The 15,802-nt window shown below is 40.6% G+C and overlaps 1 protein-coding gene across 13 annotated transcripts in view; it reads right to left on the bottom strand.

Moving 5' to 3' along the window:
* Positions 1-15,802, bottom strand: part of nek10 (NIMA related kinase 10) — a 106,521-nt gene that overhangs the window by 16,697 nt on the left and 74,022 nt on the right. For 10 of the 13 annotated variants that reach the window (XR_010007098.1, XM_062983785.1, XM_062983783.1 and 7 more), the window contains 4 exons: positions 14,750-14,798; positions 11,170-11,207; positions 10,928-11,068; positions 2,686-2,786 (listed from right to left, as the gene is read on the bottom strand). Coding sequence is in view for 11 of the 13 variants with exons in the window: in XM_062983785.1 (XP_062839855.1) it covers positions 2,686-2,786; positions 10,928-11,068; positions 11,170-11,207; positions 14,750-14,798 (329 nt within the window). In the remaining 2 variants the exon portion in view is untranslated. Of the gene's footprint in view, positions 1-2,685; positions 2,787-10,927; positions 11,089-11,169; positions 11,208-14,749; positions 14,799-15,802 lie in introns of those variants that run through there. The other 3 variants (XR_010007100.1, XM_062983787.1, XM_062983788.1) reach the window with 3 other exon arrangements.

The raw sequence follows: 15,802 nt of genomic DNA, 5'->3' as shown, positions 1-15,802 counted from the left end.
ATAAATTCAGATGTACATTCTGAATTTAGAGGGTAATAGCTAAGAAAGTGTAGAGTGCAATCTTATGCCTATTTTCTCAGAAGTAAGATCCACTGTGAAAATCTGAAGCCTCATTATAAATCAAGGTCACTTGTCAAAATAAACAGGAATGTCTAGAAGTTTAGGGGGAAAAGTTATTTGCTGATCCAAAATGTGGCAGCTTAGCTATCTTCATACCATCCTCTTTTGCTTTGCAACATCTACTAATTCTACTCATTCATCAATATATGCTTACAAGTTCTATTCTATTTCTATAACTATTTATCAGAAACATCTAGAACACTGCTTCTTAAACTGTGGGTCTTGACCCCAAATAGGGCCCACTTAACTCAATGTTGAGGTCACAAAAATTGGCAATAGAAGGTTTCTGAACAATATCCATTTACAAAGATCTGTTAGCAACAATATGCAGTGTTTACAGTGGACTCTGAAGAAAATGCTTCAGCTATATTCCACAAAAATGGAAAATCAGCCTATTTAGCAAGTTTTGTATGTGATGATTTATTTTCAAATAAATGTTTGATTTTTATACCTATTTTATATATCAATATATTTAGGATTACATAAAAATTTCTTGGGCAGAAAGGGGTTGTGAGTGGAAAAACTTTTAAGAAATCCTGATCTAGATCACTACTACTGAAATGCACACAAACACACACACACCATTGTGAAGTCAAGTTTTGTAAGTAGTATAATTTTAGGCAAAAAAAATAGAGTTTGGGAAAAGCAGGGTTAATTTTGGAGTTTTGTTGTATCTCATATATTATTTTTAATAAACCCAAATCCAGCCTGAAAAATATGGAATATTGAATTGGAGGCATTAAATTGGAACTTATGAGTAATGAGAAGGAATTGAGTTCAAGGTCCAAATAGAAGGAGGGGCTACATAAAGATACATGTTGTGAAATTTTGAAATTTTTCAGAAATATGCAATGGGAAAGAGACATATTTTCTCCAGACAGGACCACCACCATCCTAGTTTGCTAGACAACCATCTTCAAACCTGACTCTGAGCCCTTCCAGACAGGACCTATATCCCAGGATCTGATCCCAGGTTTTCTGCTTTAAATTGGATTATATGTGACCACACTGCCAGATAATCTGGGATAAATGGAAAACCTGGGATCAGATCCTAGGAAATAGGGCTTGTCTGGAAGTGCCCTATCTTTCCACTTCTCTACTGAAACACTCCCAAAGATCTACAGCCCTTTTATACCACATAGGTATGGCATTAGGATACCACTTTAACTACCATGGCAACATCCTATGGAATCGTGGAGTTTCTACAGCTCTCTGTCAGTAAATTTTAAATATTCCGTCTGTATTCCATAGGATGTTGTCATGAGAGTTATAGTGTAAAGTAGTCCTTTAATTGTATACCATGAAAAGGCCCCATTACTTATATTACGAACTGATTGGAACTACGAGAAGGGGCACTCCCTATAATAGTGGAAGGCAAGGTCCTTTTGCTCCCCCTAATATTGAAGTTCATGGTCATCCACAAGTATATTTGGTAGCAAAAAGGGTTAGTTAATAGTTTCTGTATAGGGTCCCTCTCCAATAAGTAATAATACAATTATAAATCAAAAAACAACTGAACAGGAACAAAATGAAAACTAATCTTACTCCTACATAGGTCTTATAAAATCTGTTATGGTTTATCTAAACATTGGAAACGTTTAATAAAGAGAACAAGAGATCAGAAAACCATCTTAGAATGATAGGAAAGTAGCCTCTTTGTGGGTATGGGGGACACAAGAAAGAATCAAAAGACTAGCAGCTACTGGACAAAAGCTCTAGAACAGTTCTAACTCTGGAAAAACCCCCATAAAATTGACAGTAAAGACTGACTATCAAGATGAATACAAGCACTTTTCTAGGATGATTTTTAAAAAGAAAAAAGCATATTTTGGAATAAAAGTCTGTTGTTTTCAGGTTGCTTTTGCAGGAACTGTGATGCCCTGTCATAAGCAGTGTTCAGATTTCAAGGAGGGCTCTGGTTTACCTTCAGAGATGACCCTGAATATACCCTGTTTCCCCTAAAATAAGACATCCCCAGAAAATAAGACCTAGTAGAGGTTTTGCTGAATTGCTAAATATAAGGCCTCCCCCCAAAAGTAAGACCTAGTAAAGTTTTTATTTGGAAGCATGCCTGCCGAACAGAACACCAGAGCATGAGGGATTGGTAAATGTACATACCATAGAGTGTTGTACATGGAAATAATGGTAGTAACAAGAAATTCTTGATAGGATTCACAGTTTGTCTGGTTATGGTGGTTTATGATGACAACTACTGTACGGTATATAATAAATGTTCATTTTTTTGTTCATTAATAAATGTGAATTCTTCTTCATGGAAAAATAAGACATCCCCTGAAAATAAGACATCTTTGGGAGTAAAAATAAATATAAGACACTGTCTTATTTTTGGGGAAACACAGTATATTGTTTTTAGAGATTTGCTTACAGGCATGAGCATTTAGAAATCAATGCATGTACATTTGATTAACTCCGATATTATTTTCTACCCTCCACTCAAACACAACCTAGAACCAAGAAAAGGACTGCTGTGCACATAGAACAGTAATAGACAAGAAAGAAGATTTTCTGTTTGATCCACATGAAGAAAACATTGGCAAAACATACCTGTGTGATATAGATGATCTTGTGCAGCTGAATTAGAATCTGTTGAATAGGATCACTGATCTGACGCACCTTCCGTTGTGACACAGCAATCCCTGCAGATGCTGTGGATGATAAATTATAATCAGCTGTGAAAATCCATTTGTGACTTTCAGTATTTTTTTTCAAATGCAGATAAGGAAATAGCAAGAAAGGGACAAAATACAGGAGGGCACAGGCAGCATTTCGATCTTGAAGTCTGTCAGAGGATTTAGTGTGGCCTCTTATGATGAAACCATCAATATTTCTAGAAATGTATTCAATTATAAAATGAAATCAGACAGTCTAAAAATAAAACATTCATCCTTTAAATCTGGGGGAAACGCTTATTACCTAGAAGCAAGAGAAAAAGGAATAGCTCCTGGAGTACAAAAATACAGTAAAAATTTATGGTAGTCCTTTAAAGGCTGTAAACAAATCACTACTTTCATATGCTCTTTCAACATTCTCAGAAAAAAGGCAACACATTCTGCACATCATTGCTTAAAACAGAGTATATTTAATCTTTCCATTTCCCTTCTGACTAAGTATCATAGAATATGGATGAACCACATGCTGCAAGGTTTTCAAAAAATGTGTTGTTTCAAGACAATTAGTGTGTGATATGTAAATAGCAACTCCTGCATGGGGTTTCTTGGCTTAAAATAGAAATGCAACATCTAAAATGGCATGAAGTATATGGAGGATGGGCATTAATTGATGTTTAAAGCTGTAACTGCAAGAAACTAAAGCCCAAAGTTATTACTTTTATGACACAATATTGCCACCACAAGGTAATTTTTGTACAAAAGACTATGTGTTACTTGTTCAAATATAAAGCTGCCACCAATGAAACATCCATTTGTTGTGTGCCTTCAAGTACTTTCCGACATATCATAATCCTAAGGCAAATCTATCAAGGAGTTTTCTGGTGCTGACAGTATGTGACTTTCCCAAAGTCACCCAGTGCATTTCTATGACTGAATAAGGAATTGAACCCTGGTCTCTATAGAGTCATAGCACACTACACCATGTTGACTCTCATTCAAAACACCAATGTTTAAATGTAAATGAAGATGCCAAATATTATTACTCATCAAATATCATACTAAGTTCTTGAAATATAAGAATTTCAGAAAAGTGTAAACAACTTTTGGAATTTAACCACTGAATCACTGAAAGGCTAGGAACACAGCAAGCCAAAAAGATTATGGCTAATTTTTTAAAATAGCTTTTTAGGACCACTAAGTCTCTGAGCATGAGGCCTTATAACTTATTGCCAAGATTACAATATAGATGCAATTTTCATTGTAGACTGGAGAAACTGTTAAACCTGCTACTCTAAAGACTTTATGTAGTCTCACCATAAATGCTCACTTGGTAAGAATATGAGAAAGCCTTCTCAGTGGCTGCTCCTCCATCTGAAACTCCCTCTCTGCTTTCTTTTTGCAACCATACAAACCCCTTTTTGTTTAAGCAGGCTTTTAATGTGTAAGCAGGGGAGGCATTTATCTTTTTAAACATTTATATGTTTTTCTAAAAAATAATTTGAGGTGATTGTAATTGTTTTTACATTTTATCATGGAGGGTTTTTAATTTACTCTCTCTCTGAAAATCACTGTGGATCCCACTCTGGGAGAAAGATGATGGACAAATGAAATACATCCATAGTCAGAATTAAAACCGGCATAATAACAATAGCTACTGGGTCAAAAGATAGTATGATACCATCTTCCTGTGAAGTTGTGAACATTATTTGAAAAAAAAAAGACCTTTCACTTACATTTTTTGCATAATACGTTAGGTGAATTTATATTAGGCTAGAAAGGGACATATATAATGAAATGTTAACATTTGAATTATTCAGTGAAAAAAGAAACTGAAATGTTTGTTGCAAAGGCCAGGGCGAGGCAGCTTTGTCCCAAATAATCACTTTTACAAACTGTGCTCATTGGAAAAACAAAGGCCACAACTTTATTGATTAGAGCTAACAATATGGCTTGGGGAGGTCACATATGGGTCCTGGATCTCAGCATTTGCCCAACCACTTGATAGATGAGGCTGATGTTCCAGACCAATTCGGAACCTATGGTGTGGCATGAGGGATAGACCAGGCAGCGTGGTGCACATTTGCCTTCTCCCTCTGCTACTGGGGAGTATCACAGAAGCCGCCATCCCACTGCCGATTCAAAATAACCTTGATCACAAACACAGTGAGACCCCCATAAGGGACCCCCCTTTCTTGTGACCAATGCTGTAGGGGGCACTCATTGATCCAGGGTCCATGCCAGCCTCCCCCAGAGTTATGACAAAAGGCAGTTTTGTCATTGGCAGAACAGCAAAAGGCAGCATACCGCTGAAAGGGTAGATGAATGGTATACAACAGGAAACCACTTTTATTGGCAGAACAGCAAAAGGCAGCATACCGCTGAAAGGGTAGATGAATGGTATACAACAGGAAACCACTTTTATCGCACCAGCCCCAACCAGAAGGAAAACCTGGTCTCCTGTCTGGGTGGCAATTTACTGCCAATTTATTGCAGTGATGGAAGGGCAAGATGGACCCAATCCGTTCTCTTTTCTCTGCACCATTGACAAGTTCGGTTTAGAACCAGTCCTGCTGTGCACATTCACCCTGAAAGTGCAGGGCTTCTTCTAGAGATTCTCCAAATTTTCAGAGCATTCCTCAACTGTCCAAAATGCTGAGGGAACTCATGCAGAGGGAAAAAACACTCCATCTAGAAATCTCTGAACATCATTTGAGAATCTAGGTTTGACATCTGTACCAATGCGGGGTTGGGGGCCAGTGTAGATAAGCTGTATGTCTATACAGCTTGTGTAATGAACAGTACTGGCTTATGATTAAGTAAAAGTGAAGAAGTCAATGAAACTGAATTTATAGTGTGTTTGTGACAAATGTGCCATTCTAGAAGACATTTCTGAGTAAATGGCATATCCATGTATACCTGACCCGCAAGGCTTGATTCTACTCTCATGACTGATATTACATAGGTACATTCAGGAATCACCTGAAAGATGTTTAATCATGTTTAGTCATCGTAGGCTACTAATAAATCAGTTTGAATTCCCAAATTTTCTCTGAGTTCCTGCCCTATATGAAAATATCTCTGATTGTGAAATTCTGCAAGTTTTTTGCCAGTTTCTTAACACTTTGGATGAAAATGTTTATGCTTCACCCAGAGAAGTGGGATTCTACTGAAGGAAGGGAAAGAATCATGATCAACCATGAGTGATAGCTTATGATGACTGGAGGAGTTATTTTCCTTCTGAATGCCAGAGCAGCTTCTAGATACAAGGAAGAGAAACTTGTTAAATCCACAAGATGGTTTTCTTTTAGCTTTTCTTTGTGCCTTTGGAGTGATGTCTGTCAGCGCCAGAAAGTTCCAGTCTACTTTAATCAAGATGGGCATAATTTTTGAACACAGTTATTAAATATAAAGTTAGAGCAAGCAGTTGAAGAGATTTAGGGATACTTTGAGGTAAAAACACACATAAGGTCCAGAAGGAAGGTGAGCATAAAGCCTTTGTTCAAGTGCAGCCATCATGCCTCTGAAACCTGAAGCATTATTATATGATAAAGATAAAAGCTATATTATTAATGGCTTAGTTGAGTTGCTATATTTGATCGGTCCCAAGACTTCTTTCATGTCTTTGGCACTGATTATACAGAAAGATACTACTGGCTAATACTATTGTTTAAAAATGAAATTCCTTACAGTACTTTTCAAAAGTGTTTTTTCTCGTTGTCTGCCTTTGTGATTTTTTTCCAGTAAGATTGGAGATTAAGACCAGATATTATGAAGCTTTGTGAAAATTAATTCACTTACTTAAGCAATGTTGTAATATTCAGCATTTAGCAAAGTACACCAAGCAAATTATGCACAGAAAAAGCAATAAAAAGTTAACTATGCACAGGGAAATAGAAAATGCTGTTGTACATTAGACAGTCTGTATATTTTCAAATTCCAGCTTTAAGAAACCATTGATTCTTAAAGTATGAAAGAATCAGTAGATTCTTAAATCCAGAAAGATATTAACACTGCAAACAATTATCTATGTAGCATTCATTGAGAAAAGTAAATATACTTTTAAAAAATATAATGGACAGAACAATTGAGTTACGCCTATATATACCAGTAGTAAAATAATAATTTTATTATGTTTTATGATATTCCCTATGAACATCAGCACAAATATTTGTAAATTATGGATGTATCAGTTTAGAAGAGCAATTCTGATAGAGGATGTTTTCTCCAATCTCCTTCTATTACTATGACTTAGAAGAAAGCCTTGTCAACAAGGGAGGCAACTCTAACTAACATCTGCCAGCTGGAGTCTCAGGAGGAATGATCCAGGGTTACTGCAGTACCTAATTTGTAAGTGTCACAGAGCATTTTTTGCCTTATGGCAAAAATAATCATGTCCTGTGTATTTTGGGATTTCTAACATGAGTGAGATGCCCTAATCTGCTATCAGGCCATCTGGCAAGCACAGAGATGAACAGCATAACTACAAGGACTGTATTCTGTATTCATTTGTTTTCTGAAATAGAACTTTTTCCACTTGAGTTTTTTCAAAATGTAACATCCCTCACTTTTTAAATGTATAGTGCATATAAAAATTCAAAGAAAAGGGATTATATTATAAAATAAGGGTTTCTACATTTTTAAATAATGTTTAATGCTTGTTTTTAGAATTTCTTACTTATTGAACTATTTCACATTTTTGAACTATATTTATTATACATTAATTTTGGAAGCTCCATTTTGTGGGGAAAAGTTTGGTACAAACCAAAGCAAAAGCAAAGAATAGCAAAGCAAAGCAAAAATATTAGAGTGGAGGAGCAGGCAAATGGTAGCTAAACGCAACCCTCAGAAGAATTATTTAAGGCTTCAAAACATACCCTTAATAAGACATAGGCAAAGAGAATTCTCTGCCTTCCCTCTTTCAATATGAACAGAGAGATTGTCAAAGTCTTCCCTTTTAAAAAAGAATCTAAATACTGGGCTAAAATGGAGTCAAGGTGCGAGTTAAACTACCTGTTACGCTGAACTGCACATGTGAAAATTGTGAGCATACACTTATTTCCCAAAATCCTGAAAAGGGTTGGTTTTCAACAGAGAAATGTGATGGCTGAGAGCTATGTTGAGACTCTTTTCTGTTACAATTTTCCCACCCTGTCTGCATCCACCTCTGAAATTCCAGAGATGCATTTGAAAAGAGAGAGAAAAGCAGGAGGTGGGGAAAAGATTAAGTCCAGTTGTTTCCCAAAAGCTCCATTTTCAGCACAGAAGTGGGATGTTGGGTTTTCTTTACAACTGCTTACATATTGACAGGGCCTCTGTTGCTAACCTTATTGGGGAAGGCAGGAGGAACTTAAAAGAGATTTTTGATGTCTATGTTGGAGCAAGTAAGTGGAATACACAAAAAGGAGAAGACTTTTCAAAACCCCAATTGCAGTTTTCACCAAAGAGGAGAAGATGAAAGAGCCTTTGTTACTTTGAATATTACTGGCCATTCATAAAATAAGGACTGATTTTTAAAAGGCTAATGGGTACTATGGAGTTTACCATCTTGCAGAAACTGATGTACATGGTTACTGTCATGGAATCCGTGTTTTACATATTATATCCATATCAGAAGCCCTCTGTTTGTCTGGAAGCAATGGAATAAGCATTAAGATGTCATCCCATAAGTAACGGTGATATGTCATGATAGAAGCTTATAGGCTAGAGATCCTAATGCCTAAAGCTACAGATCAATAATCTGTATCAAGCCTGTAGTTGGTCCTGTGGTGTTGAATGAGACTCATTTCCTCCCTTATTTTGGCAGGCTTCTACAACTATGGAATTTGGCAGTAGATGTATGAACAAGGATGCCAGGAGATGAGAGCAGGCTTTTCCCAGGACTGCTTGGGGAACTGTAGCAGGGCTGATAGTTGAGAAATGGTTGAAGTATTGACTTGCTGAAAAACTGGCCAGTTTAGAACAATTGTTTTTGCCCTTTGCAGCACTACATTAGCAAGTACCTTAACATTTTTAGGCAGGGAAAGAGGTGTAGTGCCATCCACTGCAGCAGAGAGTGAAAACGCTTGAGGTGAAGGGGACTCATGAGAAGATGGTTCTGACTCATAGTTGATATTGGGGAAATCTGAACTCCACCTTGGCAAATACTAAGTGCTTCTGGTGACATCGGTATACATGTAGATAGTCTGCTATAGCCAGTACTGAGAGAGTAGAAGTAGTGGTAGTGGCCCAAGGTAGAGGGTGAATCTGGGCAGAAATAATGTGCCCCACAATGAAAACAGGATGCAAAGATGAGACTGAATATGCCAAAGAAATCAAGTCCAAACAGATCATAGAAGTTAAAAAGAGCTGATGAAGACATAACAGTAACTGGTGATAAAGACAGCAGACCTCTTGAAACTGTTATAGTAGTTCATGGTGTCAGAAACAGGGGACATCTTGGTCCTGGTAATCTCTTTTTGTATGGAGTCAGTGACAGCAAAAGAGAGTGATACCTGGGTGATCTAAAGTGAGTTTGACATCTGTACCAAGATGGGTGGTGGTCTTTCTGAGTCCGAGGTGCCAGGGGTTGGGGCAGAGGAGATTCCTGCTTCCCAGCAGAGAGCTAAAGATGCCATAGAACCATTGGGATTGTGCTACACTCCCAATAGTTATTAAGTAGGAAACACAGTCCTAATTAGGTAGCTAATGCCTAAAGACATCTTCCTATAAATCTACCAGGCACTCCTTGGCAGCTTTGTTGCTTTCAGTTCCTTTTTTGATGACTAGTAGTACTCTGGTGTTTCTGTTTTCTTACCCTTGGATAGGATGTTCTACTCTGTTTTAGGTCTTGCTGGCTTTGTTTATTTGGACTACTGACTTCTTGAACAACTGGATTGGTTGACAACTACTCTATTACGCCTTCCTTCATCCTGATAGATAGCCTATGACTGACCTGGACTGAATCAATTTCTTGATAAGTCTTGTATTCTGACTGGGACATAGGACAATCAGTACTGATGGCTAGTGATTGTGCCTTGAATTTTCTGACTCTTCTACTTTGATCTGTGTTCATGCAGTACCAAAGGTAATGACATGTTGGCCATTTCTGAGCCACGAGTCCAGAACCAGGGTCATCATTTGGGAAGGTGTCAGTAACCGAATCTCCAGCTTCTAATGATAGAGACACATTTGAGGAAGGTATGTCTGAAGCCAGTGCAATCGGCGATGCCATCGCAATTAGGATTGATTTTGACTGTACCAAGGATGGTCAAGAGAATACAAAACCAAATGGCCATCACTCTTACGACATTTGCACCGAAGAGTCATAATCGATAATGCTTTCTTAGTTGCTTGCAAGTTTTCCTCCCCAAGAATTATGATTCAACACTGAGGCTTGGTTCTGATGAGCTTACAAGGTGAATCTCCTACAAACAGTGCACATTGTGAGCTTCTCATCCAGAGAAAATAAATACTTCTTGTGGGTGTCAGACAAAGAACCTTGCACCCACATGTGACAGAGTCTAAACAAAGATGAAGGGGGGGGGGAGAGAAACTGAGATATACAGAATGTTTTTAACAAAAGTTAGCAAGAAAATACTAAAAGAAAGATAAGGAATAACTAATAAGAGTACAATGTAAGCTATTCAGCAAGCAACAGTCACAAACAATATGCACTATATGTATGGAGGAGAAAGAGTCCCTATCATAGAATCAAGAATCGTAGAGTTGGAAGAGACCTCGGGGCCATCCAGTCCAACCCCCTGCAAAAAGCAGGAGAATCTCATTCAAAGCACCCCCGACAGATGGTCATCCAGCTTCTGCTTAAAAGCCTCCAAAAAAGGAGCCTCCACTCAGCTTTAGAGATTTTCAAATGTGGCCTCTGTACAGGCGCAAAACCTATTTAGTGAAGCACAGAGATGAGGAAGAAGCAGTAGTGCTGCTTTTTCAATTTACTAGTTGCCCACTTACATGTCTTCATCATTCCATCCTTCCTTTGATTGCTATAACTAAACTTTGCAACCACCTCCATTCCTTCTTCTGCTGTATGTAATATTTCTGGGCTCTTTGGGGAACTCTGAACATATCTTTTCTGAGTAAAAACTAAAAAAACATATTGCATATTTCCAGAAAATATCTACACTGTTGGCTAACCCAGTTATAAGTTCTTGTTCTATTATAATTTAAAATTACTCTACTACCATGATCTTTCAAATTGCGAAGAATCACAGCTGGAAGGCTATGGGATTTCCATCCTGTTACTAGGGAGTCCTCTATGTTCTTAACGTTGGCATTGAACATGAGTGAAGGTGCTTTCAGAAGCAGATCAAAAGGCAGCAAAGCTGAAGAATAAAAGAAGAAACTGCATGTAAAATTATAGCAAACTTTACATAAGATTAGAAATGGCAAGTTGAATCCCATTCTGATCTACTTGCAGAATTACCTGGTCTAGGTCTGGATCCTGTGATACCAAAATAATCCCTGTTAAAAAAATAGAACAAAACTCTGAAGTCTATTGATAAGATAGATCTTTCAAAAAGAATGCATGAAAAATTTAATCTACAGTAGACTTCTAGTTAACCATAACTCAAGCAACCAGGACTCTCAGGCAACCAGCAAAAAATATCAAAGAAATAATTATTTGTTGTCTCTTTTAACAATACCTGTTTTTATGAAATAGTAAATGAGTAAAACTGTGTTACTTTAAATTTGTCTTTATTTGCTTCCAATTATTATATTTCAAGACTAATATCAAGTCAATCCAGAGTTTAAGGTATGGCACAGTATTAGTTAGACCTATTTTTATTAGTAGCTCACAAGCAATCAGAAACTACAATGTATCCAGCATTCACCAATCTCCAGAAAAGCTGAAGGGTCCCACAGGGAGATATTCTCTCTCCTCTATTATTTAACATCTATATGCGACCGCTTGCCCGACTGGTGCGGAGCTTTGGGCTTGAGTGCCACCAGTACGCGGATGACACTCAGCTCATTCTGAGGATGGAGGGTCAGCCGGACTCCGTACCCAATAGTTTCCATCAGTGCCTTGAGGCCGTTACTGGATGGTTGTGTGCCAGCAGGTTGAGGGTGAATCCAGCGAAGACGGAGATCATTTGGCTGGGCCGTCCGGGTGAGAGGGAGATCCAGCTGCTTACCCTGGATGGCGAGACACTAGGTCCGTCATCTTCTGTAAAAAGTCTTGGTGTCTTATTGGACCCTCTGCTCACAATGGAGGCCCAGGTCTCTGCTGTGAGCAGATCTGCGTTTTCCATCTACGTCAGGCTAGGCGACTGGCTCCCTACCTATATAGGAACGACCTGGCTACGGTGATCCAGGCGAAGGTCATCTCGAGGCTCGACTACTGCAATGCCCTCTACATTGGCCTTCCTCTGTCAGTGATCCGGAAACTGAAGCTGGTGCAGAATGTGGCAGCTCGTCTTCTCGCCGGGGTGCTGGCGAGGTGGCGTATCACCCCAATTATACAACAGCTGCACTGGCTACCGATTGAGTACCGGATTACTTTCAAGATACTGGTACTAACCTTTAAGGCCTTACATGGTTTGGGGCCGGCGTACCTGAGGGCCCGCTTATCCCCCTACCAACCCCAGAGATTACTTCGGTCCAAAGACCAAAATTTGCTTCAAGTCCCTAACATATGGACTTATCATTTGTCTTCTTCTAGGCAGAGAGCCTTCTCGATTGTAGCCCCTCATTTATGGAATGCCTTGCCAGTTGAAACTCGAACTATCTGAGACCTACTTGCCTTTCGGAAAGCCTGCAAAACCTTGCTCTTCCGACAAGCTTTCGATGGATGAAAAAGCAGGGGCTATGTCTGTTTTTATTGTTGTTTTTATTGTTGTTTTTATTGTTTTCATTGTTATTTTAAAGCAAAGTATATTGCTGTAAACCGCTCCGAGCCAAACTGGGAGTAGCGGTATACAAGTCTAAGAAATAAATAAATACATACATACAGGGCCGGCCCCACTATTGAGGCACCTGACGCCGCCGCCTCGGGCGCAGGCCCGGGGGGCGCCGTCAGGCTGGGCACCGCCCTGACGGTGCCCCGCCTCCCGCCCAGTGCGCCCTGGCCCGTCTGGCCTTTTCTAGCAGGCCAGAAAGCAGCGGAGGTCCCTCCAGGCCGCAATCGCGGCCTGGAGGGACCTCCGCTGCTTTCTGGCCTGCTAGAAAAGGCCAGACGGGCGAGCGGGAGTAGCGTGGGAGGCGGAGCCAGCTCTGACGCCGCTCCCCCCCGCCCAGCGTGCCTTGGCCCCGCCTCCCACGCAGCGTGGGAGGCGGGGCCAGGGCACGCTGGGCGGGGGGGGCGGCGCCAGAGCTGGCCCCGCCTCCCACGCTACTCCCGCTCGCCCGTCTGGCCTTTTCTAGCAGGCCAGAAAGCAGCGGAGGTCCCTGTAGGCCGCGATTGCGTGGGAGGCGGGGCCAAGGCACGCTGGGCGGGGGGGGAGCGGCGTCAGAGCTGGCTCCGCCTCCCACGCTACTCCCGCTCGCCCGTCTGGCCTTTTCTAGCAGGCCAGAAAGCAGCGGAGGTCCCTCCAGGCCGCGATTGCGGCCTGGAGGGACCTCCGCTGCTTTCTGGCCTGCTAGAAAAGGCCAGACGGGCGAGCGGGAGTAGCGTGGGAGGCGGAGCCAGCTCTGGCCCTGCCCCCCCGCCCAGCGTGCCCTGGCCCCGCCTCCCACGCTGCGTGGGAGGCGGGGCCAGGGCACGCTGGGCGGGGGGCGGGGCCAACTCTGGCCCCGCCCCCCTCACTAATCGCCCTGGCCCCGCCTCCCACGCAGCGTGGGAGGCAGGGCCAGGGCACGCTGGGTGGGGCCAGGGCGCGGGAGGCGGGGCCGGTGGCGGGGGCGCTTTTCAGCACCCCCGCTTCCCATTAAAAAATATCTCCGGCCGGCCCTGCATACATACATACATAAAATTAACTGAAAATCTACTGTATTATTCTGGAATTTATCAGCACCTGAGAACCCTGTCTATACCACCTTAAATTTTTATCACAGAAGAAATTTGGGATATAAAAGTAACAAACATTTATGTATGCAATATTCATCTACCTAGACTGAACTATTTGGCTTCACAATGAAAGAAATTGCTATCTGAGTACTCCTATTCAAAAACAGGTATTTGTGACACATAATATTGCAAGTGGACCTTTCATTTCAATAGCCTTGCCTACCAAATATTTTCTCAAAGGTGTTAAGTGTTTCTTACAATTGATACCAATAAATTCTATTATAATGGCCAAAATAATAGATTGTGTTATATTCTTATAACATTCATTAACTAAGAAGTGTTATTTTGCTCATTTCTTGGGGGGGGGGGGGGGGGAGGGAGGGAGGGAGAGAGAGAGAGAGAGAGAGAGAGAGGGAGAGGGAGAGAGAGAGAGAGAGACCAGGTAACAAAATATACCAATATGGTATTCACTTTATGACTGCCATCTATGTTCCAGAGCTTCCACAGCCATGTACATTTTTCCCCAACAAAGAAGAAATGCTGGGAAAGCGGGGGGGCTGTCATAACAAACTTTTTGTTAAGGGCAAAAGCAACAATTTGTTGGGAAATGATTACATTTGAGCCAATATCATGCACTAGGTCATAAAATATTTATGATTTCCAGAGTTTAATTAGCAGTCATGTCTTTATGAACCAAGATGCTGAGAAGCAAAAGTGATATATTCCAATTGTCAGTAGGCTGGCTCATTTGGAGACAGGACAAACAAAATCATTGTGTTCCCGGAACACAAAATATGTAAAGTTAACCTGTTTTCTAACTTAACTCTGATTCTCAGCACTCTGGATTTTCCATGGAGTCAGAAAACACTACATGATTCACTCTATGCATGTTTGTTTTGTATTTACCTGAATGAGACTTAAAGTGCAAGTTTTTTTGTGTGGAAATCTTGAAAGTATTTAACAATTTGAGCACTTTAAAGTTGCCATATATGGCACAGTCATGGTTTGGGAGAATGTCAAGACGTTTTACATCTTTAATTTTACATTTCAAACCTGCCTTGCTTGAGGCTGCCTTTCCAAAGCACTGAAGCTCCGTTTTATCATACCTGCAACAAAAGCACAATAGGTATTATTCTTAGTGCTGAAAATATTTTAGATGGCTGAGATAGATTCAGTCATCCACCATTTTTGTCTTATCACAGCACCTCTGAAAATATTCTGAAAATAAAAAGAGCTCTAAATTTAAAATTTATCAAGATATACAGTGTATAATTTTATTCACTGTGATTGAAATGTCAAATTGCGTAGAGATTCGAAAACTGGAAGAATATTTTTCCTAGCTTGCCATATTGCAAGGGTGAGAAGCAGAATTAATCCTTGTTGTTGCATTTTTTCCCCATAACCAATTGCACAGGCTAGATGACATTGAAGAAAAGTTCCCCCCTCCCAACACCTTGGCTCTAATGTCAACCCACCCAATTTTGATTTCTGTGTGCAGTGAGAAACATGGCATCTTGTGCCTCTATGGACCCGTTACAAACAGGCCTTTAATTCCCATCTAATCAGGCTGGATTGGAGTCCATATGCCTTCTCCCAAAACCCGCACTTTGGGGGGGGGGGTTCTAGATGCAGCAGGGCACCCAAACATGAAAGAACTCCCCCAAAAGGGCTAAAAAGTAAAAATTACTCACTCAGCCACCATTAAAGTGGTGCTGAAGTTCTCCTGGTGCATAGTAGTGACGTACCAGAAAAAGGGGGGGGGGGGTGAGGAGAGATTTTCTCTCCCCCCCCCCCTCGTGTGTTATTTTTATGCGTCAGGAGAGCTCTGGCACCACTTTAATGGCAATCAAGTAATTTTTACTTTTTAGCCCTTTTGGGGGGAATGTGAGGGGTAGGTGCTGTTTTGGATTTTCCAGGCCCGAGGAGCCCAGAAATCCTGAGACAGCTGTGTGGATTGGACCTGGAAGTCGTGAAACATGATCCCCAGGTCCAATCCACACAGAGCCCACAGCTGGGAAGATCCAGGCCTTATGAAAAACCTGGGTCTTTCCAGGTGTCAAATTAATTTGGGAAAAAGCAGAGTTTTCCTGTTTTGTCCCAAATTAATTCG

This window comes from Anolis carolinensis, chromosome 6, assembly GCF_035594765.1.
Source record: "Anolis carolinensis isolate JA03-04 chromosome 6, rAnoCar3.1.pri, whole genome shotgun sequence".
Classification (NCBI taxonomy): Eukaryota; Metazoa; Chordata; class Lepidosauria; order Squamata; family Dactyloidae; genus Anolis; species Anolis carolinensis.
This window is presented reverse-complemented; position numbering and strand designations above follow the sequence as displayed.